The sequence below is a fragment of the Sus scrofa genome, chromosome 4, assembly GCF_054392235.1.
Source record: "Sus scrofa isolate SSC_HxYL_T2T_F1_AM1 chromosome 4, Sscrofa_HxYL_maternal_Yorkshire_Landrace_v2.0, whole genome shotgun sequence".
Classification (NCBI taxonomy): domain Eukaryota; kingdom Metazoa; phylum Chordata; class Mammalia; order Artiodactyla; family Suidae; genus Sus; species Sus scrofa.
The window spans coordinates 3,252,610-3,278,580 of NC_139386.1; the positions used below are offsets into that span (position 1 = coordinate 3,252,610).

General features: G+C 55.7%; 1 protein-coding gene across 8 annotated transcripts in view; it reads left to right on the forward strand.

The window, feature by feature from the left end:
- Positions 1 to 25,971, forward strand: part of TRAPPC9 (trafficking protein particle complex subunit 9) — a 472,116-nt gene that overhangs the window by 116,129 nt on the left and 330,016 nt on the right. For all 8 annotated transcript variants that reach the window (XM_021088861.2, XM_085021612.1, XM_085021607.1 and 5 more), the window contains 3 exons: positions 2,169 to 2,301; positions 4,746 to 4,909; positions 19,804 to 19,956. In XM_021088861.2, the coding sequence (XP_020944520.2) occupies positions 2,169 to 2,301; positions 4,746 to 4,909; positions 19,804 to 19,956 (450 nt within the window). The remainder of the gene's footprint in view (positions 1 to 2,168; positions 2,302 to 4,745; positions 4,910 to 19,803; positions 19,957 to 25,971) is intronic.

Below are 25,971 nucleotides of genomic sequence, written 5' to 3' on the forward strand. Positions count from 1 at the left end.
CTTAGCTCCCCCCCGCCAGGTCGAGGTCCCTAGTCCCCGTGCTACTACGTGCACGCCCCTCCTCCGTGTCACTGACTGCAGTGGCTCATTGGCCTTGCCTTGCCAGCCTCGTCTGTCTTGCTTGGCTGGATTCTCACGCCTGGCATCTGGTAGGGCCTCGGTAGCTATCTGGTGGCTGAGGGAGCAAACAGTCCCTGGGGAAGGCTGCTCTCCGGAGGGTGAGGCGACAGCCCAGGCAAGGGTGTGTTGCCGCCAGCGCTGGGCTGGGCTGAGCTCCTGCTTCTAGGAAGCTGGGGGAGGCGTGACCTCGGGGGGAGGGGGGTGAGGAAGGACTTCTCCCTGCAGGGACCCTGAGGTTTGAAGGTAAACTAGGAATTATCCAAGGGGTGGGATGGGGAGAAGGGGAGCCAGGCAGGAAGAGCACCTGTCCAGGCTCTTACTTACCTGGTGGTCAGAGAACAAGGCGCAGAGGGCACCAGGGAGGCTCAGAATGACTGATCCAAGGCAGAGGGGCGGAGTGACGAGGCTGGGAGGCAACAGAGGCCCGGCCGACCCAGAGGGGAGGAGAGATGTGGTCTGAGCAGCACTGAGTCCCGGGCTGCTGTGCGAACAGGCTGGAGGCTGGGAGAGCAAGTGGGGAGCCCCAGCCTCGGTCCAGGGAGAAAGTGATGGATGCGGGACCACAGCCGCGGGCGGGAAGGGGGGAGGGGCAGCGGGTTAGAGAGGAGGCGACCGGGACCAAGAGGGTGATTCAGACAAACACGCAACCAGTGGCCAACCCGCCCGCAGAGGAGGGTCGGAGCCTCCGTGGCAGTGTCTGGGCCCTGATCCCAGATGGGGGTGGAAAGGGCTGGCCTGTGTCGCCAGTGCAGCAGAGGATCTGTCCTCAGGTTTCGAGTTTATTTGCAGTCGTCTTCAGCAGTGGTGGCAAAAGGGAAATGACTAATTTTATCTAATTTTTTTGGTCTTTTTTTTTTTTTTTTTTTTTGTCTTTTTCAGGGCCGCACCCGCGGCATATGGATGTTCCCAGGCTAGGGATCTAATTGGAGCTGTAGCCACCGGCCTGCGCCAGAGCCACAGCCACTCCAGATCCAGGCTGCATCTGCGACTCACACCACAGCTCACAGCAACGCTGGAGCCTTAACCCACGGAGCGAGGCCAGGGATCGAACCTGCAACCTCATGGTTCCTAGTCGGATTCGTTAACCACTGAGCCACGACAGGAACTCCTGGAAATGACTAATTTTAATTAAGAAACTGAAAACGAAGCTTCTTAGTGGACAAAGCCACATCACATCAGTTTTATAGCGAGAAGGATGGGGGGCCATTGTGGGTTTCTGAGGGGGAAGTTTTTGCACATGAAATGAACGCAGTCTTTTGAGAAACATACTTTAAGAAGGCGGAGACGCCGATGCCATGAATTGGAGTTATTTTAAGTTGAGGGGCCGGTTTGGAACTGGCGGAAGGTAGGGGGCTTGGCGATCGGCTGTGTCAGGCCTCCCTGGTCTTCAGGGTGGCAGCTTATTCTTGCCTGAGTTTGGCTGTTTAACGAGTGCAGAAAAGTTGGCACCCTAGGCATTTAGCCATTGGGCGTTATTTAATTTCATTGAATTAAATGAAATTAAATGATGTTGTTTTTAATAATTATCGCTCGAAATTTCAAAAGCCATTTTAAAGCTTTCCTTAAATAGTTTCAAGTGCTTTTCTAACCTCTGGAGGGTTCTCCCCCATGGAAACTTTGCTAATCCTGAATTATAGAACGTGTACGCATTCAGCAGACTTTGCCATATCATCTCTTGAACTTTGATCTCTCTCAACAGAAGATTTTTGAATCAGTTTTTCAATTACTGATCAAATCACACCATGTCCTGGGAAGGAGTACAAGCTATCATTCTCATTTTAGAGCTGGATGCAGTCAAACAGCAAATTAGTGCAGGCAGGAGGCCCTAATTATTAGGTTGTGAGACTTAGAGGTTATAGAGACGCCACGCACACTGTCCCCTGGTCCCAGCCAGCCTGGCGCAGGAGGAACACAGGTTGTTGTTACCCCCGCATCTCAGCTCAGGCCGGAACGGGCCCCTGTGCAGGGCTCACTGCTGGGGCTGCCTGGAGGCGTAGGCAGCACTCGAAGCCTTTCCAGGTGGGTGCAGCTTTGCCTCTTGTTCCCAGGTTACCACACCACGGTCTTTGGCGTCTTCAGTGACTGTTTTCTGGACAACCTCCCGGGAGTCAAGACCGGCGGCTCCACGGTGGAAGTCATTCCTGCTCTGCCCAGGCTGCAGATCAGCACCTCTCTGCCCAGGTAGAGCCTGTCTGCTCGCGGATGGGGGTGGGCCGGGCGCCCAGACCGCTCCCTGGGCACTGTCTCTAGTGGCTCCAGGAGTCTGAGTGAGTCCATGACTCTTGTGACCAGAAGCTGGGCGAAGGGTTTCCTCGAGATGCTGGTGGGTGCACTCTGCGTGCAGCGAGTTGGAACAGAGTTGAAGTGTTTCTTACCAAGATCAGACAAAGTGTGAAATTAGCCTTTGCAATCATAATTTTTGTGAAAAAATGGTTAAGGTTTTAGAGAATTTAAGAAAAACTTCTAAAAAACAGTCTCTCTGTCTTTTTTCCCCTTTAGCATTTTAGGAAAGCATAACGAAGAGAGAAAAATCTCAGCGGGATTGCCATTAATGCTTTCTGGTGTTTGCTTCTGGTGTTGACCCATGACCAAAAATACAGGAGTTCCCACTGTGGGCAGTGGGCTTGTTGGTGTCTTGTGAGCGCTGGGACGCAGGTTTGATCCCCGGCCTGCAGCAGTGGGTTAAGGACCCGGCGTTGCCGCAGCTGTGGCTTAGGTCTCAGCTGCGCCTAGGATCCCATCCCTGGCCCAGGAACTGCATATGCAGTGGGGTGACCAAAAAAGGGAAAAAAACCAAACATATATATATATATTTGAATAGTTGAAATCATACTGCATTTTGTATAGTATCATAGATTACTTTTTACATAACCATATAAGCTAAAAAATTTGTTTTAATTGCTTAAAAACGTACATCATAAAGATATCTGAAAATCACATCACCACAGGGGCTGGCATCCTGCTTGCTTGAGAGGCGAAGTAATTAGTGTCGGCTGTGTTGTAGTTTTTCCAAACACCTGCTCAGCAAATTCAAATTGACTATAAACAGCTTTCACTTGAGAAGGACTATGTGTTAAAATATGGAAGGAAGTCATTTATGGTGAGGACAGAAGTCCCTTTTCCTTCCTTGACAGAGAAAGTTTATCTCTTGACTCATAAACAACCTTTAAAAGATATAAAATGCAAAGGAATTCATGTTGATTCTTTATGCTGTTATTTTCTGAAAATGTGGTTTGGATGTGCTTTTTTTTTTTTTTTTTTTTTTCCCCTCTTTAGGGCCGCACCTGCGGCATGTGGAAGTTCCCAGGCTATGGGTTGAACCAGAGCTGCAGCTGCTGGCCTCCACTACAGCCACAGCAACTCAGGATCTGAGCTGTGTCTGTGACCCACACCCCAGCTCACGGCAATGCTGGATGCTTAACCCACTGAACGAGACCAGGGATTGAACCCGTGTCCTCATGGATACTAGTCAGGTTCAATACCACTGAGCCACAATGGGAACTCCTGGATGTGCTTTTTAAAACCACCTGCTGCAGTCACCTCCCTCGTTATTGGCTGGCTTTTGTCCCCACTGTGCCTCCAGAGCCTTTTCCCTGTGGTCCCCAGGGACCTCCTTGCCTGGAAGTGGGTTTGCCGCCTGTGGGCTGGGGGAGGAGACGCCCGGGTGGGTTAGGTGACAGTGGGCAAGGGCTGTAGAGCTGGAGCCTCAGGGGAAGCTCAGGCAAGCCTCGGGGCCTCTGGGCGCTGGGCTGCACCCCTCATGCTCCAGAGCCCGTCCTGGCCAGTGCCGAGCACCCGCCGACTGCCCTGGGTCACGTCAGGAGCTGGCCAGCGACGCGGTCAGTGTCACCTGGGATCTCGGGGTCTGTCGTGTGAACTTTCTGTTTTCCTTTGCCTCCACTTCCCGTGTCGTCTTTCAGGATGGTTCCTTTCAGCTTTCTTCTTAATTTTACTTTTATTTTTTTGCTTTTTAGGGCCCCCCTTGCGGCATATGGAGGTTCCCAGGCTACGGGTCCAATCGGAGCTACAGCTGCCGGCCTGCGCCACAGCCACAGCAACTCGGGACCCAAGCCGCGTCTGTGACCTACACCACAGCTCTTGTCAACGCCAGATCCTTAACCCACTGGGGTTAAGACCAGGGATCGAACCTGCGTGGATACCTGTCAGATCCATTTCCACTGAACCAGGATGGGAGCTCCAAGTTTTCTTCTTAAACATGTGGATTTTCCCAGGGTGTTTCTGAGTGTGAGGTTTTAAATTCTTTTTGAGAGAGCAGCGTGCTCACGGATCATTTGAATGAACTCATTGTTTCACCTTCGCCTCCCCATGGTCCAGGAGTTAAGTATCTTTCTGCTTCACACCCGTGGGAAGCTCAGGTCCAGGGGGAGGGAGGGTTAGGCGTGGGTGCCCCAGGCCGCGCCTGTGTGTAGGAGCTCTCTGTCTGGCGACTCGCCCTTGGGCTGCTGGTCGCGGGGAACCGGGGACCCGAGTTCCGTGTTAAAGCTGAACCCCACTCAACATTCCCGAAACATGAGCGCGGTGATGTGGCGATTTCTAAAATGCCGCTGGCTGTCTTTTCTCCGTCCCTTCCTTTCTAAAACCCGTCATCATTGCGATTATTTTAGATCTGCGCATTCACTGCAGCCGTCCTCTGGTGACGAAGTATCTACGAATGTGTCCGTCCAGCTTTACAACGGAGAAACGCAGCACCTGGTCGTGAAACTGGAAAACATTGGAATGGAACCCCTGGAGAAACTGGAAGTCACCTCAAAAATTCTCACCACCAAAGGTAGGGGACTTTGGACCCCAGAAGTGTTTATCTTTTTTATTTGCAGAAGCGACTCTTTAAATAGCCAGTGTTCAGAAGGTGCGTTTTGAAACTGGTGTCCTGATTTTGCGTGAAGAGCACGCGGCGGGAAGTCACAGTGCACAGAACACACCTTTGCACCCAGCGTGTGCTTCGCACAGATGAGATCTTAGGGACGGTGTCTGGGAATGAACGAACGAGCGAATGAATGAATGAGCAAAGAAGAGCACCAGCGTTTGGCTCCCTCTGTGCCCTCCGTGTCTGCTGCGGGCTCTACCCCTGGAGCCTGGTTGCTCCCTCTTGGAGACAGGTGCTCTGTGTCCAGTTCTAAGGCACACGTAGCTCAGGGTCATAGGACCTGTGTGACATTTTGGCCTCACCGTCTATCGCTGTTGGTCCTTCCCGTGCCTCCCTTTCTTCCTGGGTACGCAGGGGAGGTGGTCCTTGCCACATACAGCTGTTCTGGGGATTAGATGAGGGCACAGGTGGCAGACGGCCTGGCGTGTTAGAGGTTGGGGGGCACTGATCAAAGGGGATACCTGTCATGTAGGTGGCATCAGGAGAGCCAGCTGGTGGAACCTGCAGTGGTGACGTGCTTGGGACATAGGAGTCAGGGCAGCCAGGCCGCTGGTGGGGGTTCGGCCGGACCTGGCTGTGTTTCTGGGAGAGGGTGTGCTGTGCTCGCGCTGCTCCTGGCAGAGGGCTCCCTCCGTGGGCCGGTGGCTTCGTGATGGGAAAACCCAAATGAAGCAGACGTCCCTGGGGCAGAGCCACCCGCTGGAGGGAGTTCTGGGGACGAGTTTGCGAGAGTTCTCTCAGGAGAGGAGGAATTTGGGTTGTGTGAGCGAGGGTTGGCCTGAGCTTGTCCTGCTGAGGATGCCGGGCCGTCTTGTTCCCGAGGTCCCCCCTGGTTCTGGCGACGCTGGGCCGTGTGTGGGGAGGGAGCGAGTACTCTCCCGTCTTGTGTTGCTTCTTCTCCCTTTGCCGCCTCCCCCCATCGGAAGGCACCGCCTGGGTTCAGGTGTGGGCCGAATCTTATCAGCTTGTGCACTACCCTCCGGGTTCGTCCTCTGGTCAGTGAACCCTGGTACGGTGCCCGCGTCCTGGGGTTACTGGGACAGGTGAGTGAGGCCAGGTGGGCAGAGTGCTTGGAGCAGCGCGAGGCGCAGTGCTGGCGCTCGGGTTTGTCAGCTGTTATTACTGCCACCACCACCACCGCCACCGCTGTCGCCGCCACTGTTGCCCCCGTGCCCCCTGCCGTTGCCATCCAGTCTCGTTGCTCTAGCACAGTCTCCGCAGCGTGTTCCTCCATCTGGGCGCGGCCGTGTGGCTCTGGTGGCCCGGGCAGTGGTCTCTGTGGACGTTGCCACGATGGGACGCTGGGCAGGGGGGCTGCAGGCGTTTGGCTTCACTGCGGCTTTTCCAGAGCCTGGTTGCACTGTCACCGTGTGAGAACGAAGGTTGTGCCAGGTCCTCTCTGCCACCTGGCATTCATGCTCATTTTACCCACCATGCGGGGCGTGGGGTGTGACACCCTTTGTATAAGGCTAGTGTGTTAACACTGCGTCTCCGGGGGATCCAGTGGATTTGAACACCTTTCATGTGGTTTGGGGCACTTTGCCCTTCTGCCCCAGCGGGTATTCTGCCTTCTCTGTCTCTGTTTGTCTCTGTGTGTCGGTCTGTCTCTTTCTGTCTCTCTGTGTCTGTCTGTCTGTCTCTGAGTTTCTCTGCTCCTCTCTCCTGACTCACAGGACGTCTTTGTGCCCTGAGTGTAGGTTCTTAGCTGGGAATCTGTGCTGTACTATCGCCTGCTCCGCGGTTGCTGGTACCCTCTCTGCAGGGTGCTTGGGTGACCAGAAGCTCTTAGTGTGAATATGGTTCATTTCACCGTATCAGTTTTCCTCTTGTGGGCGCTGCTTTTCATGGCTCTGAGTCTTTAGGGAATTTTGATGACCCTCCCTTAATCTCAGCCTGTCTTCCTTTCCCTCCCATTTTCCAGAGCAAACGCATGTGGATTAGGTAGGAAGCGCCTCCCTGATGTGAAATACCTTCATCTGCTCTGAATTTAATGAATTGGTTATAGGGTTTGGCTGATGTTTGAACAAGTGAAGTAATACTGAATGATGGGAAATTGCAGTGTCACGAGAAGAATTTCCCCCTCTCCTGCCTTCACAGCTTAGCATCCTTTTCTCAGGTGGACCCCGGGGTGAGCCTGTGTCACTACTCAGGACAGCCCCGCTCCTTCCAGATGCGCTGGCCCTCGCGCTCGTGCTCTGGGGCTGCTGCTGTCCCTGGATTTCTGCCCCTGCTCAGGCCTCATCTTTTGCCTCTTGTCCCCGTAAACCTCGTCTCGTTGCTCATTGGGAACCCGATTCAGCTTCTGGACGTTCCTGCCGTCTCCTCCCCCTCGAGGCCGCCTCGCCTTTTCCTTCAGGGAATGCATCCTGCGGTTTCCACCTCGTTGTCTCTCTGGAAAGTTCCTAGGCTGGGTCGCTGGCCCCTCCTCCATTGTCTCAGAGGCTCTAGGTGACTCTGAGGAGCCACGTGCTGGTGCTGCCGTGGCTGCTGGGCTGCTCTCCCTCCAGCCAGGCCTGGGTCTCGCCGAGGCAGCGAGAGCGCCTCCCTTTTCTCTCCAGGCCTGGCTCATGGCAGGTGCTCCGTCCTGGGGTTGTCGATGGAGGGGGGCTAACTGGGCGGGTGGGTCTCATGTGCTGGGTGAGCGGGTCCCAAAAGCGGGAGGCGGGGTCCCCGGAGGCTCCCTTGCTGGGACCCCCTCCCCCCGGGAGGACCCCAGCATCTCCCTCATGGATCCCCTCTCATCACTCGCTCAGACACCCCCCTCCCGGAGGACCCCAGCATCTCTGTCATCTCAGCCCCACTCAGCCCAGCTTCCTGGGCTGCCCTAGCCCTTGGGGTCCTCACGCTTTGAATCTGCCGTCCCCTCCCCCCAGCCTTTTATCAAGAAAATATTCAAACCCACAGAAGAGTCGGGAGAATTTTACAGCGGACACCGCAAACCCACCACCTCGGTTCTGTGATGAACACTTGGCTGTATTGGATTCGTCAGGTGTCCGTCCAGCCTCCGTGCGTCCATCGATCCATCGTGGTTTGGGTCATTCCAGAAGTTTCGGACTGCTGTGCCTTTCACCCACTAACACTCTCACAGGCCCATCCTGCCTCAGAGTTCCAAGTTCGTCCACTTTGTTGGGGGTAAAATGTATATGTGGTGAAATGCACATAAGGTGTCACTTGGTAAGTTTTGACAAATACACGTGTCTCCCCCAAATTCTCATCAAGTTGTACCATGGACCATATTGTCACCCCAGAAAATCCGCCGGCGGCCTTTTCCAGCTATGCCCTGCCCAACCCAGAGGCGGCTGCTCTCTGGTAAGAACTGGCCAGTGTCAGCCTGTTTACTGGTCGTGGCGGGGAGGTTGGGAAGGCAGGAACCGGGCAGAGCCGGGGAGGGCCTTCAGGGTGGGTCCCGCCGACACCGACAGGAGTCACCTTCTCATCCAGCTCTGAACTTGGCCTCCTCGAGGGCAGAGGGGGCCAGTGGTATCACCCTCTCTCTGTGCATGGGGATGTGGAGCCGGGGGCGGGGTAGTGATGTGTCTGGGGTCACTCTGCTGGGTTGTGAGGGACCAGGCGGGGCCAGGGTCCTGGAAGCTCCGGCCTCCGTCTGAGACAGAGAAGCCCAAATCCATCACGGACAGCGCGGGCTGGCCGTTCCAAACATGTTTGCGAGTGGAAAATTAAAGCTGTCATTCCTTTTCAATTCTCATCCCAAGCTGCAGTGCATTTACATGTGAAATAAATTAATGAAAATAAACCGTCTGCTTCCAAAATACACAAAAGGCATAACTCCGTCACAGTCTACAGTACCAAAAAGCTGTCAGTATCAATAAATGATATAATATAAATGTGGAGATGGGAAAAGGATGAAATTGGAATGGGAGCGAGTCTGTGTTGGGGCGGCAGAGGCAGTGTCGGGGGGCGAGTGTGTTGGGGGCAGAGGCAGTGTCGGGGGGCGAGTCTGTGTTGGGGGGCAGAGGCAGTGTCGGGGGGCGAGTCTGTGTTGGGAGGCAGAGGCAGTGTCGGGGGGCGAGTCTGTGTTGGGAGGCAGAGGCAGTGTCGGGGGGCGAGTCTGTGTTGGGGGGCAGAGGCAGTGTCGGGGGGCGAGTCTGTGTTGGGGCGAGTCTGTGTTGGGGGCAGAGGCAGTGTCAGGCCCCATCATGGATGCTGAGCAATGTCTGTTTCCATTTTGGCATCGTCTTTATTTAAGCCTCCTGAGTTTAGCTCCCTTAGGTGTGTCTTAAAAGTCTACTCTGTGAGACGCTTGCGCGTGGAATTACATTGTGTCCTTCTCAGAATTCCAGATTATTTCTTCGTACTGCTGTTAGGGATGTTTTATGTCTCAACAGTAAAAATGACTCTTATTCTTGGGCACGTGCCCACCAAGTGGTACTTCAGGTCGTGTATTCTCGTTTGGTCCCCGTGACGCCCGGAGAGGTCGTTTGGGGTGGGGATGGGCTCTTCATCTCACGGCCGCGTCCCCCGTGCCCGGGAACCAAGGGCAGCGCTTGTCACAGAGGAGGCGCCCAGGGGCCAGTGCGCGTCCCCGGTGTGCAGGCTGTCGCGGGGGTGAATGGGGAAACTCCTGGGACAGCTCCGAGCACCCAGGGCCTCGGTCAGGCTGCTCTGAGGACGCTCATTCTGCTTGCTGCGTCCCATCTGCAGGTGGCCTGCGTGCCGGGACCTTGGCCGTGCGGGAGGCCGGCCTGCGGGCCCCATGTCCTCTCCTTGTCTCCTTGCTGCCGCCCACCTGGGCCCTCGCATGGCTTGGTGCCACCCCCACCCCCTCTTCTCCACATCAAGAAGGTTTCTGGTGTATTTTCTCCTCCCCCTTCCATGCTTTCCTGTCTGGTGTTAATCGCTGGATCTAGGCTGGTTTTTCGAATCCTTTTGCCTTTGCAGCGTGTGGCAGGGATCAGTGATCCCAGGGGTCACACAGACGCTGGGGGGCTCTCGGGGTCTAAACTGTCGTCTGGGCACTAGTGGCATACGTGCTTCTGGCGGGCAGGAGCACTTAACCCCATCAGGACAAGGGTTGCTGCCCTTGTCTCTCCGCGATTCTGACTGCAGCCCGTTTGTGAGCAAGTCTTGATTCGCAGGCTGTTAAAGAGGCAAACCTCTGCCTTCACCTGAGTAGCAATAGGTTTTATGGCAAACAGGCCTAGGCTAAGAGCAATTTATTGTATTTTCTTCTCAACGAATCTTCTGAGATATGTGAGTATTTGGCACCAACACAAATGTACACGCACATGTGGATGTGAGGACGCGTCCACATCCCTTGCTTTCTTTTTTGTTTTGTTTTTTAAATTTTTTTATTGTCCCACTGTACAGCAAGGGGGTCAGGTTATCCTTACATGTATACATTACAATTACAGTTTTCCCCCCACCCTTTCTTCTGTTGCAACATGAGTATCTAGACATAGTTCTCAATGCTATTCAGCAGGATCTCCTTGTAAATCTATTCTAAGTTGTGTCTGATAAGCCCAAGCTCCCGATCCCTCCCACTCCCTCCCCCTCCCATCAGGCAGCCACAAGTCTCTTCTCCAAGTCCATGATTTTCTTTTCTGAGGAGATGTTCATTTGTGCTGGATATTAGATTCCAGTTATAAGTGATAGCATATGGTATTTGTCTTTGTCTTTCTGGCTCATTTCACTCAGTATGAGAGTCTCTAGTTCCATCCATGTTGCTGCAAATGGCATGATGTCATTCTTTTTTATGGCTGAGTAGTATTCCATTGTGTATATATACCACATCTTCCGAATCCAATCATCTGTCGATGGACATTTGGGTTGTTTCCATGTCCTGGCTATTGTGAATCCTTGCTTTCTTTATTCTTCCTGTTGAGTTTGTTTCGAAAAGCATGGCCTCTGGGTTGGAACAGTCACCAGTTGGTGCGTGTCTGAATTGGGGGGAGCCTCTCCTGCCTCCTCTCCTCGTGAACGGCGGGGTCTCTCCAGTGAGAAGCACCTGCGGTTGGTCCTCAGGCCTTGAACGCAACGACTCGTCTGTCACTGTCAACGGGAAATCACCAGTTTCACTTGAGCGCACAGAACTCAGCTCTGACATTAAAATAATGACAGTTGTTTCTGCAACTAGGTTCCATGGGGGGGGATTAGTGACCTGTGTTACAGTATCGATTCCTGTCTGTCTTGTCAGTCCTGCCAGCGAATCATTGTGTAGGATTTTGAAAAGCCCCTCCGGACCTCCCATCCTGTAGCACAATAGCAAAGGGAAGAACCAGAAAGGCCCATGTTGGACGCATGAAAACGCAGCAAACCTGGCAGTGGAGCGGTCTCTGCAGCTGGAGCAAAGTCCTCGGTGCGCCGGCAGGTCCCTGCGTCATTCCTCAGATACGAAGGCCTTGGCCCTGTGGCCTCAGAAGGTGCAGTAGCTGTTCCCTGTGAGTGGCTTTGCCGGTTGTCTGAATGTGTCCCTTTTGTGTTACTGTTTTACTGAAGTAGAGTTACTCCGCTGTGTTGCAGTGTCTGCTGTACAGCGAAGGGATTCGGTTATAAGTACACACACCTTCTTTTTTACACTCTTTTCCGCTATGGATGAGTCCCTGTTCAGCCAGGGAGCTTAATACAAAAACAAGCCATGCAGTTCAAAAGCCTTCTTGGTATACAGTATGCTTGGAGGTGGTGAGACACAGAACGCGGGTTTGAACACTGCTTCATCACTGGCCTCTTTTGTGGCTGGGGCGTGGGTTCAGGTGGCAGTTTTCAGAGCTCTTCCTGAGCTGTGCCGTTTGCACATTTGGCGGGTGCAGCTAACACGGTTCCACTCTGCTCTGCCTGCAGTTCTCTTCCTTTGCTGGGGCCGGGTCCCTCTGTCCCCGCAGGTGGTAGCACGGCCTCTCTCCAGCCAGGGGCACGAGAGGACGGGTTTTGGAGTGGGACAGGTTTGGCTCCCAGCCGCCACTTAGTCCCCTGCTGCATGGTGTCCTCAGCAGGCTCTCTGACTGCTCGAGAGTTAGCGCTGCAGCCTGAGAGCCCCCGGCACAGTGTCCCTTCATCTGGGGACTCCTGAATGCGCAGGAGTACCTCCAGGGCGCCCAGCACGTGGTAGGTGGTGAGTGCCCGCTAAGTCCCTTTGCTGTGGGGATGAGCAGCTGCTTTTGCTTCCTGTTGGCTGTCTCTGGGAGTGCCTGTTGGGACCAGGGTGCCAGGACCCTGAGTGGCCAGTGTGGTTTCTCACAGCAGTTTCCTAGCCCGGCGTTCAGAGCACGCATCCTCTGGCCTGCTGCCCACCTGTCTTCTTCCCTTTTTTTGCGCACTTACCTGATCTCCTCCGTGTTCCAGCCACTGTGCTTGGGGGACAGGACGACAGTGATCTCATGCCTAGGGGGCCCCGCAGCATGGGGGGACCAGGGCCAGGAGTGCGCCTGTCTGCCGCCGTCCCTCTGCTGGCTCACGTGTGTGTCCTTACGGTTGTTGAGCAAGCCTTCCCTGAGCGCCCCGATGTGGCTGTCATGTGAGCCTTGGGGACGCCCAGGAGAGTCGGTGCTGTGCTCCTGCCCTCTGGTCACAGCAAGTGCTTCTACAGACCCTGTCCTCCGGCCGTCTCAGGACACGCTGTCGTGTGGAGAGCTCTGCTAACCCTCAGGTGTCCTGGGGTGGCTCAGATGCCTGCCATCACTCTCAGAACAGGCCCCATGCCACCCGCGAGCTCTTCTGCCCCTTCAGACAGAGCTAACCGTGCCTCTCCCTCTGTGATGGCCTTGCTGACGCTCTGTCACGATGAGACTCATTGCACCTGGCTTCATGCTGTTCAGCGACCCGACACTTCTATCACACGTCTGTAGCGGTCACCATGTCACGCACGTGACTAATGCATGAGCCCTGTCCTAAAGGAGTCATGGTTGTGGCTCGGCATCAGGCATGTTCAGTGGATCGAGTTGAATTCTGACCGCACATCCTGTAACCCTTTTGCTGCCCTTGAGTGACCACGTGAGTGGACTTACCCGTGTGCCTCCTGGGGAGACTTTGACGATCCCGGGTGACTAAAGCTCATTCAGCTCCGTGTCCCCTTGCATACGTGATTGCGGTGGCTTTCCTGGACGGGTCAGCGTTGGGCATGGTTCTAGGGCACTTCCGAGAAGTTTGCAAAACAGGTTCATCCAAGACCAACAGAAATGCCCTCTGGTCAATGCTGCGAGGCTGGATATGTTCAGGTCCTTGGGGGCACGGACGGGACGTGGTCCAGATGGGGGGACGGGGCACTAGGAGGGCAGGGCGTCAGGAGGGCGGGGCGCTCGGAGGGTGGGGCCCTCTTGAATATCAGAGTCCCCGTTAGCTCTTCAGGGTCAGCGGTGTGTGGTGCTCACAGCATGAGCGCATCAGGTGTTCTGATGTCCGCCTCAGCAGGGCTGCATCTTTCCCAAGGAGCGCAGACACCCAGCAGCACCCGCGCAAAAAGCTAAAACGAGGAAGAAAGTTTGTTTCTTCAGCCTGAGATGCAGCGCTGTTTATTCCACAGGCTTGTCTTCAGGCTTAAACAAACAGACGTGCGGGGGGTGGTATCGCCGTGTTGAACCCGGGCACCTACCTGCCGTGGGGACCGCGGCCGACCCTTTCAGCGGTGTTGCCGTGTGGATTGGACGGGGTGGCACGGGTAGCACAGGCGGAGGCCTTGGTGGGAGCACTGTACAGGTTCGCCGCCCGGGAGCAGTTGTTGAAGTCGTGGCAGTGCGCTCGTAATAAATGTGTTTCCTCTCCCTTCCTCCGTTGGGTCGTGTCTGGTAGGTGCACCCACAGCCCAGCGGCGATCAGAGCTGGCGTATTTCTTTAATTTCATGTCCGCTGGAAGCCAGCGCCTGCCAACCTCTGTGACATACCAGTTCTGTGTCGTGCAGTCAAAGGGACAACCCCAAGGATCTCTCCCGGCTTGCTGGAGCAGAGGTGACCGTGCAGGTGAAAGACCTGGGAAATACAGGCCATCCAGACAGTCCTGAGTGAGCTGCCATAGAGTTTTTAGTTGTGAATCACTGATAGGCTGGACTAAACGCGGGAAGGATTTGTTCTTCCCTACGAACTGGGGCCTCAGCAGGCCCGCTTCTTTGCTCAGGCTCCAGACGGACATGCCCCTGGGGCTTGGCCCTCTGCTGGCTCCGCTGCTGCTGAACCTGTTCTGCATGTAATGCCATACACTTTCTAGAAGTTTTCAGATTGAGAGGAACCTCATCTGTCATTGGGTCTAAGCTTTTGGGGACTTCTGCTCCCCGACTTGTTCCCTCCTCTTCTCAGACCCTCCCCAGGGGTCTCCTCTCCCCAGAACTTAGCACAGCGCCTGCTGCGAGGGTGTTGAGTGGCCGTGCAGGGCGGGTTCCTCGTGCGGATGAAGTGGGCAGTGGTAGAGCGTAAACAGCAAGCGCTCATGCAGTGCTGTGGTTCGGAGGGTGTCCGTGTCTGCTGTCTGAGCGCCGGCTGCTGTGCCCAGGCCACCGTGTCTCATTGTGCCTTCACGGTGGCTCTCGTGTTGTCTCTGTGCCCTGACTGGGCATCTCAGGGTGCAGAGGGAGGTCCTGTGGTCTGGGGGCTGGGTTCAGGGAGCAGAGGGTGCCTGCCCAGGGCCACAGGGCTCCTAGGTGGGGGTGCAGGCACTGCTGACCCTAAAGCTCACTACTTGGCTGGCAGATCTTGTTTCCCAGCCTCTCTGCCCAGTCAGGGTGGGGGCGTTGGGGCAGCAGAGTGGAAAGTAGCTAACACTGTTGAGTGCTTATTCTAAGCCAGGCCTGTTCTTGGCACTTTCATTAACTCGTCTATTAGGACAACCCATTTTATAGATGAGTAAACTGAGACACATGAAAGTTAGCAACTTAGGGGTGCCCAGCTAGAGGCAGGGTTTGAACCCAGACAGGCTTGGGCTAAAGCTGGTGTTCTGAGCCGGCGTCGTGCTCTGCCTTTTGCTGAGGTGGTGAGCTTCAAAGGCGAGGTCTGGTCCCTGCCTTCGGTGTGTTGACTGATGGGTGAAGAGCGAGCGACTTAACCCAGGCTGATGTACCTGTGTGTAGCATCAGAGCCCAGAGGAGCTGCGAGGGATGGGGCAGGCAAGGCAGGGGTCGGCCTGGGGGTCACGAGCAGGAATTCACCGTGTGAGAGAGTTCCCAGCAGAGGGAGCAGCAGCGCTGGTGTAGGGGGCCCAGCGCTGGTGAGGGGAGGGGGAGGGCGAGGGCGAGGGGTGAACCCAGAGCACTCCTTCCAGGCCCCCACACGTGCTGGTTCAGCGAGAGATGCTTCGGAGACCCCCACCTAGCTCCCCCTCCTCGGGGAGGATCTGAACCAGAGCCGGGCCTGACGGAGTCTTGCGATGGAGGCCTTTGCGGGCCTCGGTCCCTTGGCTGCTGTCAGTATTTCATGGAAAGGTTGGCTGCTGCCGCTGTGGCAGATGGAGAGGCCGTCCAAGGAGTTAGCCCGCACTGCTCTGTTCCTGGGGCTTTGGGATCTGGGCTTCTGTGAGCCCGCCAAATGGTTTTCTGTCCTGGCTTCACGTCGCCTGGTGTCTCATATCCCCTTCCATCCTGAGTTAATTTACAGGATTGAAAAATAAAGACAGAGTGCATGAACTGGTTAACGTATTTCCAGAATGTGAGTTGCTGGGTCGTCGAGAGGGTTTGGGTACTACTGATGCTTTGGAGGGAGGGCACTAACTTCCATTCTGGAGTCAGGAGCTGGCAAAGTACCCAGAGGACCATGTATCCAGCAGGCGGTTTGAATGTCAGGACCCCAGTTCAGACCCGAGGTCAGGTCAGGGTGTGAAACTTAATCGCTGTTACTGCCACGTGCTCCGGGGTGGGATACTTGGCAGCAAACTCCTAGGCTCTGTATGTTCTGTACGTTAATCTGTAGGAGGAGGAAGACGAGAGCAGCGTGCGCGTGAGGGGTTTGGTGTGATGTCCGCTAAGTGCGTCGCACACGCGGGGGTAGCGTGGACGCACGTGCCGCGTCCTGAGTCAGCGTGTGGTTTCCACTCCTCTTGAACCTGCCCGGCTTCTCTGTCTGAATAGCGGTCGCCCCCAGACCTTCCCCCAGACCTGCAGTGTCCTGTCAGGTACCCAAGTGTCCCAGCCCATGGGGATTAACCCCTTGCCTCCCAGGAACCAGCGCGCTCAACGGTCTGTCATCCTTCCCCCACTGACGACTGAGTCTAGGTCTTTCTGAAACGGTGCACCGATGCCAGTCTGCAGAACATCTGAACACCCTGTGAACTGGTGACAGGGGTGCCACAGCGCAGTGCATGCTACGGGGCACCTGCTCCCTGCCAGCGCCTCTACTGACCAGCTGGGTGACCTCCAGCAAGTACATGTGCACAACCTTGGTTTCCTGGGGGGCTCTGACCCCTCTCCACTGGGTAACGTGAGGACTGAGAGAGAGAACGCTCGCGTGGAGTGTCTGGCTCGCACAAGTTCCGTGTTCAGTGAATAACTAAGTATGCGCATGAATGTGATGTGGTTTCTAAACGCCTTGCAAGGCCAGCACCCCTGCTGAGGCAGGGTTTGAACCCAGGCAGTCTTGTGCTAAAGCTGGTGTTCTGAGCCGGCATCGTGCTCTGCCTTTTGCTGGGGTGGTGAGCTTCAAAGGCGAGGTCTGGTCCCTGCCTTCAGTGTGTTGACTGATGGGTGAAGAGCGACTTAACCCAGGCTGATGTACCTGTGTGTAGCATCAGAGCCCAGAGGAGCCGTGAGGGATGGGGCAGGCAAGGCAGGGGTCGGCCTGGGGGTCACGAGCAGGAATTCGCTGTGTGAGAGAGTTCCCAGCAGAGGGAGCAGCAGCGCTGGTGTAGGGGGCCCAGGGGTGAGGGGAGGGGGAGGGCAAGGGCGAGAGGTGAACCCAGAGCACTCCTTCCAGGCCCCACACGTGCTGGTTCAGCGAGAGATGCTTCGGAGACCCCCACCTAGCTCCCCCTCCTTGGGGAGGATCTGAACCAGAGCCGGGCCTGACGGAGTCTTGCGATGGAGGCCTTTGCGGGCCTCGGTCCCTTGGCCGCTGTCAGTATTTCATGGAAAGGTTGGCTGCTGCTGCTGTGGCAGATGGAGAGGCTGTCCAAGGAGTTAGCCCGCACTGCTCTGTTCCTGGGGCTTTGGGATCTGGGCTTCTGTGAGCCCGCCAAATGGTTTTCTGTCCTGGCTTCACGTCGCCTGGTGTCTCATATCCCCTTCCATCCTGAGTTAATTTACAGGATTGAAAAATAAAGACAGAGTGCATGAACTGGTTAACGTATTTCCAGAATGTGAGTTGCTGGGTCGTCGAGAGGGTTTGGGTACTACTGATGCTTTGGAGGGAGGGCACTGACTTCCATTCTGGAGTCAGGAGCTGGCAAAGTACCCAGAGGACCATGTATCCAGCAGGCGGTTTGAATGTCAGGACCCCAGTTCAGACCCGAGGTCAGGTCAGGGTGTGAAACTTAATCGCTGTTACTGCCACGTGCTCCGGGGTGGGATACTTGGCAGCAAACTCCTAGGCTCTGTATGTTCTGTACGTTAATCTGTAGGAGGAGGAAGACGAGAGCAGCGTGCGCGTGAGGGGTTTAGTGTGATGTCCACTAAGTGCGTCGCACACGCGGGGGTAGCGTGGACGCACGTGCCGCGTCCTGAGTCAGCGTGTGGTTTCCACTCCTCTTGAACCTGCCCGGCTTCTCTGTCTGAATGGCAGTCGCCCCCAGACCTGCAGTGTCCTGTCAGGTACCCAAGTGTCCCAGCCCATGGGGATTAACCCCTTGCCTCCCAGGAACCAGCGCGCTCAACGGTCTGTCATCCTTCCCCCACTGCCGACTGAGTCTAGGTCTTTCTGAAACAGTGCACTGATGCCAGTCTGCAGAACATCTGAACACCCTGTGAACTGGTGACAGGGGTGCCACAGCGCAGTGCATGCTACGGGGCACCTGCTCCCTGCCAGCGCTTCTACTGACCAGCTGGGTGACCTCCAGCAAGTACATGTGCACAACCTTGGTTTCCTGGGGGGCTCTGACCCCTCTCCGCTGGGTAACGTGAGGACTGAGAGAGAGAACGCTCGCGTGGAGTGTCTGGCTCGCTCAAGTTCCGTGTTCAGTGAATAACTAAGTATGTGCATGAATGTGATGTGGTTTCTAAACGCCTGGCAAGGCCAGCACCCCTGCTCTGTCCCTGTTGAGAGACCCCCCGAGAAGGAACGTGCTCTCGTGGACGGCTCTACCTGGAGCTCGGCCCGTTCTGGAGGGAGCTCCCCCCGGGCGGGAGACAGGAACTTGTTTTGCGTTCCCAGAGCAGTTTGGCCCCGAGTTCTTGCCGTTAGCAGCCCGCCAGGTCTTTGTCCTTCAGTGCAGCCCCTCCATCAAGCTCTCCCTTCCGCTGGATTCTTGCAGGTTTGAAGTCTGGGTCCATGGGGAGCACGGCTTTGTTTTCCACTCTTCCTCGACGTGCCTTCGAGCAGGAAGTGAGTGTCATGGCTCTAGAATCATTTGGATCTAGAATTCTGGCTCTTTCCCCCAGTTTTGGACCATGGATAAGTTCCTTAATCTCTCAAGGCCTCCGTCGCCTTATTCTGGTGGAGGGAACGGAACACAGAACCAGTTTATTCAAAGGGAGGCCGTAAGGTGACCGCGAAGTGGGACACTACAGGTCGCTCCGTGTCCCAGACTGAAGGGACCACAGCAGTGGGGGCGGTAGTGAGGCAGGGGGCTGGGGGGCCTGTCGTAATGGCCCCCTATCTCCTCTCCTCAGGTCATGAGGTTGGACAGACACACAGCAGCCGGCGCCGTGGCAGATGAGGGCTTTCCTAGGCACAGAGCTCGCAGCCTGGGGGTGCACATGCCACCTGCCTTGCGGAGGACAGGCTGAAAGCGGAGGCCGTGGGAGGCAGGCTTTGTCATATCAAGGGGTGGGGGACCCCTGGTTTCCATGAAAGGTGTGGTTGACTTGCGTGAATAATTCCACAGGCCAGCAGGGAACTGCAAGCCACCCTCGGGGTGGGCAGGAGCTGCATCTGGTCCCTGGGACATGTCCTCAGGGGCAGGGGCAGGAGGGGAGCTTGTGGTGAGGCTGCTCCAGGCCCTCTTGGTGTCCCTGCGGGGCAGGGCGGCAGGGATATTGCACTTGATCCTAGGCCTTATTCCTCCTGCCACCGCCGCCGTCTTTAATGAAGCAGGGCTTGTCTGGTGGAGTGGGAGTCCCGGAGGTGACACAGCTGCCTCCAGATGGCACCCCCAGCGGCCCTTCCCTGGCTCCCTCCGGGCTCCCTTCTCCCCTCGGCACATCTCAGCTGTCGTCTTTAGGATACCCCATGCCCCAGGAGTGTCGCCCCCACTTTATACCCCAAGAAGCCTTGGGTGGGTACCTGTCACTCCCCACCCCGCCCCAGGTGAGCGGAGACCAAGTCCACCTGACTCCGGAAGCAAGATCTTTTAAAGACAGGGGAGCTTGAGGAACACACCCCCCGCCCCCAGGCCCTCCCCGAGGTGGTGCTCCTGTTTCCTGAAGGTTTCTGTTGGATACGCATCTCCGACTGCACCAGGGTCTCTCTCTCCCTAAGGTGGCAGAACATGGAGAGTACTTGCTGTGAGGACGCGGCTGTGCTCCGATCTGTTTGAGAGAAGGGGTGCAGTGCTCTTATCAGGGATGGACGCCGCCCAGGGGGGCGGGGCTCATGGACACAGGCGATGGCCTGGCAGCAGCCGCCATTCTGGAAGCGTCTGGAACGTTGAGCCATCGCAGTTTAAATGGCTCGCGTCTTTGCTCTTGAGAATGCGTCTGCACTTTCTAGGAGCTGGCTGGGTCTCGTGCTGCCTCCGTTGCACCATCGTCCTCACCATTATTTTGTCATTGTAGAGAAATTGTATGGTGACTTCCTGAGCTGGCGGCTGGAAGAAACTCTTGCCCAGTTTCCTCTGCAGCCTGGAAAGGTGGCCACATTGACCGTCTGCATCAAAGTGAAGCTGGATTTCTCCTGCCAGGAGAACCTCCTCCAGGACCTGAGTGACGGTAAGCTCCTTCCCAGTCTGAGCGAGCGCCTTCTGGTCCCCAGACCCGGGGCAGCCACCACCGTTCCTCGGGGCCCGCTGTTCCTTTCGCAACCTGCTTGTTATTCATGAACTCCAGCAGCTCGAGACTTCCCCTGGCACCGACTAATGAGCCAGTCACTCTGTGTGCGGAAAGTCGTAAGAGCACTTTTTACTTAAAGGACCTTTTCATCCGCCCTCTTGACCGTTTAGTGCTCATTTGCCAGGAGGTCATCCTCATTAGTGGAAGGTGGGAATTACTGCGTTTTTTCAAGGGTAACCGCTGTGGTCCCTTCGACACCTGATTAGCTGGGATTCGAAACTTTCCCTTCCAAGCCTGATGAGTCCCATGAGGAGATGGAGGGTGGAGAAAAAGGGAATTTACTTTTGTTATAACGTTAGGACGAGCTGATTAGGGAAGAGATTTCACGGTTTCCTGATGTCGGATTATGAAGCGCACGTTCATGCCTTGATCTGGGGGGACCGGGGGTGTGCTGGTTGTTAGCTCACCGCCACGACCCCAGGGCTGCAGTGGAGTCTGACTTCCCACACTTCTGGGGGCTGGAGGTCTGGGACCAAGGTACTGGCAAGGCCAGATTCTAGGGAGAGCCCCCTCCTGGCTGGTGGACGGCCGCCTTCTCTCTGTGGCCCATGTGGCAGAGAGGACGCGGCCTGGTGTCTCTTCTGCCTCTTAGAAGGACGTCAGCCGTGTCGGACGGACTAAGGCCCGGCCTGTGGCCGCATTTATCTTTTATCACCTCTTTAGGGGCCTGTCTCCAGTTAGGGTTGCACTGGAGGTGGGGGCGTCAATGGGAACACCCCGTCGGAGGGTAGCATTGAAGACAGACAGCGGACTCTGTTCCTGGAAGTTGGTGACTCAGACCTTGGCTTCCCTGTGCCGTAATCTCCTAACTTGTGAGGTGCCAGCAGGGCCCGTCTCTGGAGTTGGTGTGAGGCTCGGTGCTTCAGCTGGAACACGGGAGGGTTCAGCTAGTGTTGGTTATGTTACCTGCTGTCCCCAGTACAGATTGCAGGACACGCAACCACCTCCTCTTACGAGACGCGCACTTGGCTGGGCTCCTGCAGAACAGAGACGCATGAGTAGGGGTCTGTCACCCAGACGCTTGTGATAATAGCAGCTAACGTTTAGGAGGTTTACATAGAAATAGACGCTATGAAATAGACGCTGTTAACAGCTCCAGTTTACAAATGAGACCATTAAGGCACAGAGAAGTTGAACATTTTTTGTTTGTTTGTCTTTTTAGGGCCTCATCCGAGGCACATGGAGGCTCCCAGGCTAGGGGTCGAATCAGAGTTGTAGCTGCTGGCCTCCACCACAGCCATAGCAATGCTGGATTTGAGCCGCGCCAGCGACCTACACCACAGCTCGCAGCAATGCTGGCTCCTTAAACCACTGAGTGAGGCCAAGGATCGAACCTGTGTCCTCATGGATGCTAGTTGGGTTCATTAACCACTGAGCCGAGATGGGAAGTCCCTGAACATTTTTTCTAAGGTCACACAGTGAGGAAGTGGCCAAGCTGGGTTGAGAACCAGGTAGTCTGACTCCACAGTCCACTGTTCTAACCATTCTGTGGCTGCTGGTTGCCCAGAGGGTCAGCCAGACAAGTCACCGTGTGATGGGAACACCCGGGACGCAGCTCACTCTCAGTCGGGTCCTGCAGCTGGTGTGTGACTTGGGCCTGAACTGGGAGTGTCCTGGAGGAAGAGAAAGGCCTGGGCTCCACAGAGGCGGATGGCCCTTGATGAAGTGGGTTCCCGCAGAGGCCTGACTCCGAGGGGATTCTGCTTCCGGCCATTCCTGCGGGCTCAGGACGTGGCGCCAGGACCTTGAACTTGAGAGACTGTAAGGCTGGGGCTGGGTTTTGTTCTCCTTGATGGGAAATCGCGTTTTCACGCTTTTCTGTCCTCGGAGGCGTCTCTAGCTGCCTGGCCCTGTGACCTGGGGGCCAGCCCCGCCCATCTTGCCCGAGGCCTCGCCCTGCTTGTACCTGGCTTGCTTTCTGCCTCGATTCTGCCAGCCTCTCACCTGATTGTTCAGACCTTATTTCAAATGTCTCCCCAGCGGAGAGGCAGCCCCCTGTCCGCCGTCATTCTTGTGGGTCTCGTGTTCCCTGTCCCACTGCCTCCGTCCTTCACCTTGGGCCTTTCACAGGAGTGGGGGCCTCACCTGTCCCATCCAGCCCTGTAGTCACAACACCTGGACTGCGTTGGAGAAGAGCTGCTGTGTGTCCTCGGAAGGGAGGGTGCTGGGTGCTTCCCCTCCCCTCCACGTTCGGGTCCCCTCCCACCGCCTCTGCGCCTCCTCACCTCCCGCAGGTGCCTCCGCGCAGCGCTGCCCGTGCAGGTGCCCACACACACTCTGTCCCTAACACACTGGGCGCGGTTTCCCTCCTGTGCTCTCTGGAGTTTTCAGTGGCCATTAACATTTAAAAAATATGTTAACGAAGGTAGGACAATAAGTTTACTCTCAGACACATTAGAAACAGAAGATATCAAGTGGATTTTACGTTGTACCGGGACTTAAGTATCACAAGAAGCGAGTGTCTTTTCTGTGCGCTGCTCTGGACCGCTGGACCTTGCCTTTCTCCAGCTGACAGAGGGCCTGCCTCTCCCTTCTCCCGCAAAGGGTGTTTGGCAGAATCATTGGGGACGCGTCCCTGTCCCGGGAGTGTGTCTGGGCAGGTGCACGTCCCCCAGGGTCACCTGGTTGCGAGACGTGGGGGAGAGCTGCCTGCGCCTCGTGTCACTGCGTGTCTGCGGCGGTCCCACCTGAGGGAGGTCGGCGACCCCCAGGCGGAAACCCAGGGTGCTCCTGTTCTGGGGGCTGCTTGAGCGTGTGCCCCGGCGGGCCTGCTTTGTTCTGTGCTGCCTTCCGTCGCAGAGTCCCGAGGACTGGCGCTGCCCTTCTCAGCGGAAAGTAAACTGCACTTGGGGACTCACAGTCTGGAAACACCTTCCTCTGCCTTTTAAAATAAAGCCAAATCAAAGAGGCCTAGAATTGAGGTTGCCAAGTGGTTTATAAATGTAAGGCTGGCCTAGTTTCCGGTTAGTTAGCTATAGCACAGTGTGAAATAGAGCAGGGCTGCTGTAAATTAGAGGCCCTCTCTATTTATCTTCTGTGCTGTTGTGTGTGTTTCTGCTTGCAGTGCGGTGTGGTCATTTATGGCATTTACAGTAGAGGCAGAATTGGAACATACCGTTGTGTGTGTGACAGTGATATACTTTTACAGACATGGACGTGAATGTGTCTGGTGGTATTTTAAGCAGGCTGCCCTTTTTATTGTTAATGGTTCATAGAGGCTCTGCCTGGTTTTTTACACAATGAGTCATAAAATCTGAGGAAGATCGTAGACACAGGATCTCACTGTCCACCCCTGGGCAGGTTCCATCGAGGAGAAAGTGGGGCGCCGGGGTCCACAAAGGACCTTTGCAGAGTTTGCTCGGTGGCTGATGCAGTGCCACGTGCGCGCGGTCTGGGCACCCAGGAGCCCGTACTTTGGCCCAATGTGGAGACAGCTGCACTCTCAGCGGGGGAGGCTCATGTGGGGCCTTGGGGGGTGGGGGGGGCCCCCACTCTGACAATTGCAGAACCTCCAGCTGGGACCCCATGGACCCGATGGTTTTTCAGGCATGCGCTCACGTTGACTGTGCTTACCAAAACTCGATGCTGTTTGAAAACCTCACAGCAGTAAATATAGCTGTCATGCAAACCGGGATACTGGATCCCGTGTGGGCTGTGGACAGACGGGAGCGAGTTCCCATTTCCCCAGCACTGTCGGATGCCGCACATCGGGTCTGGGCGAGCCTCTATTTCCATTATTTCCATTGCGTCTTCCGGGCAGCTCTAGAAGGTGCAGTAGGACAGGTGGGAGGACTGGCCTCTCTGTAATAGTCAGACGCTCCGAGCCGTCCTCAGCCGGGTCCTGGACTGAAGACGTGTTGGGGCCCCCAGGGTTCTGGCCTGGGCAGGAGAGGGTGATGTGGGCAAAGTCGGGCCCTTCTCCAACCCTCTCACTGTGCCCCATGGCAGAGGTTTTTGCTCCAGCTGTGTGCTGGGACCTGTCTGCGGCCCCCGGGCTGCCGCAGAGGCTCTCATTGGTGGGTGATGGTCTCAGTCGGTGTTCTTTGGGGGCAAGATGGCAGAAAACTCTTCCTCTGCTGTGATGGTGCTGTCACGCTCTGCAGAAGCGATTTTAAACTGTTTTCGGTACTTGTTTTGGCAGGTTTGGTCTCTTGAACCTATGTACTAATTAAGTAAATGGTTTATTTTGTGATCACCTAATTCTAGCATGTGGGTCTGGTCTTGAACGAAGATTCTCGTGCGGAAGAGGTAACTGATGTAAGACGAGCAAGACTGAAAGCTTCGTAGTCTAGAGTTTAAGAACAGATGCTGGTAAGAGATCATGAGCTGTTCAGAGCGCTGTCTGCCGTGTATACTCCAAGGCCTAGAAGCGGAGCAGCCCAGCAGCTGGGAGTGCTCTGAATGCCCACATCACGGTCTTGAAAGAAACCAGGGCTTCTTGGAGCAGTGGCCGACTCCAGGTCTGGAGCAGGCAGCGTCTGCGGCATGGGCATCTTAGAACCTGTGACGCCTCCAGCAAGGACGCTGCCAGAGTGAATTTACTAAAGTTGGGTTCGGAAGCCCCAATCAGAGAGGCTGCCGCGGGCAGTGGGAGCCAGGATGGTGTTTCAGGCTTGACTTCTTCGAGCTCCTGGAAAGAACTGTCCACCTTTGGGGAATGACAGGGAGCAAGCTTGTCGCCTTGGTAGGTAATGAGTATTACTCTGCCTCCCTACACAGAGGTGCCCTTGGACACCCTAAGAGTTGATGGAGGGAATTTCTCTTTATGGAAGGATTCCCAGGCAGGTGAAGTGATGTGCCCACGGCATCGTGTAATATTGTCAGGGGTCCCGCTCACGTTGGGGGTTTGTCTCACCGTTCTGGGCCCCCTCCTCTTCAGGGAACAAACAGAATCGTATTTTTAGGTGCGTCTTTGTAGTGGTGCTAGAGGGAGGGTTCTGGTTTGCTGGGAGCTGGATGTCTGCTACAGGTCTGTGCACAAGCGGAGACTCTGGATTTAACAGGTGGGGGATACACGGGGTGGGGCTGTCTCGTCCCCCTTGGCAGGTGGAGGCTGGGAAGGTGTGGTCAGACCTGTCCTTTAGATTATCTGCTGCTTTCTTATCCAAGAAGGAGTCAGTGGCTTTGCTGATTGGCATTCATTTCCTCTCTTGAACTTGAGTGCTGTGGGGGGGACTGCTCCTGTGCATGGTAGCCCCCCCCCACCAATTCCACCCATCCACCTGTCCATCTGTCTGCTCACCCACCTGCCCGTCCGTTCATCCATCCATCCGTCCACCTGTCTGTTTGTCTGTCCGTCCACCCGTCCACCTGTCTCTTCATCCGTCCACCTGCCCGCCTGTCTGTCCGACCACCCGTCCACCCTTCATTCATTCGTTCAGGATGTGTGGACCAGTGCGTGTCCCCAGCTTCTGGTCGGTGCCATCCTTCTCCCCCCACTCCCCTTCCTCTTCTCAAAGAGGCTCCTGGGCTGGAACCTTCTCAGCTTCGTCCTCTCTGTCTGGAATTCGCCTGTGTTTCCGTCCCTTTGATCCTGGAGGAAGCTTTGTCTCTCCAGTTCTTTGGCTTGTGTTCTGGATCCAGTGTCCTTTCTCTTAGGATTTTAAACTTGACCTGTGGTTTTCTAAACCATAGTCCCCGAGTGCTCACTCCCACGTAGGCTCCTTGGCTCCCACTTTGCTAAATCCAAAGTGCTGGGCTGGGGTCTGTAGTCCACACAGGCTCCCTGGGACTCTTTTACCTGAGGTTTGAGTAGTCTGTCCCTCAGCAAGTGTGCTCGGTCTGTATCTTTTTTTTTTTTTGGTCTTTTCAGGGCCACACCCGAGGCTTATGGAGGTTCCTAGGCTAGGGGTCTAATTGGAGCTACAGCTGCTGGCCTACACCATAGCCACAGCC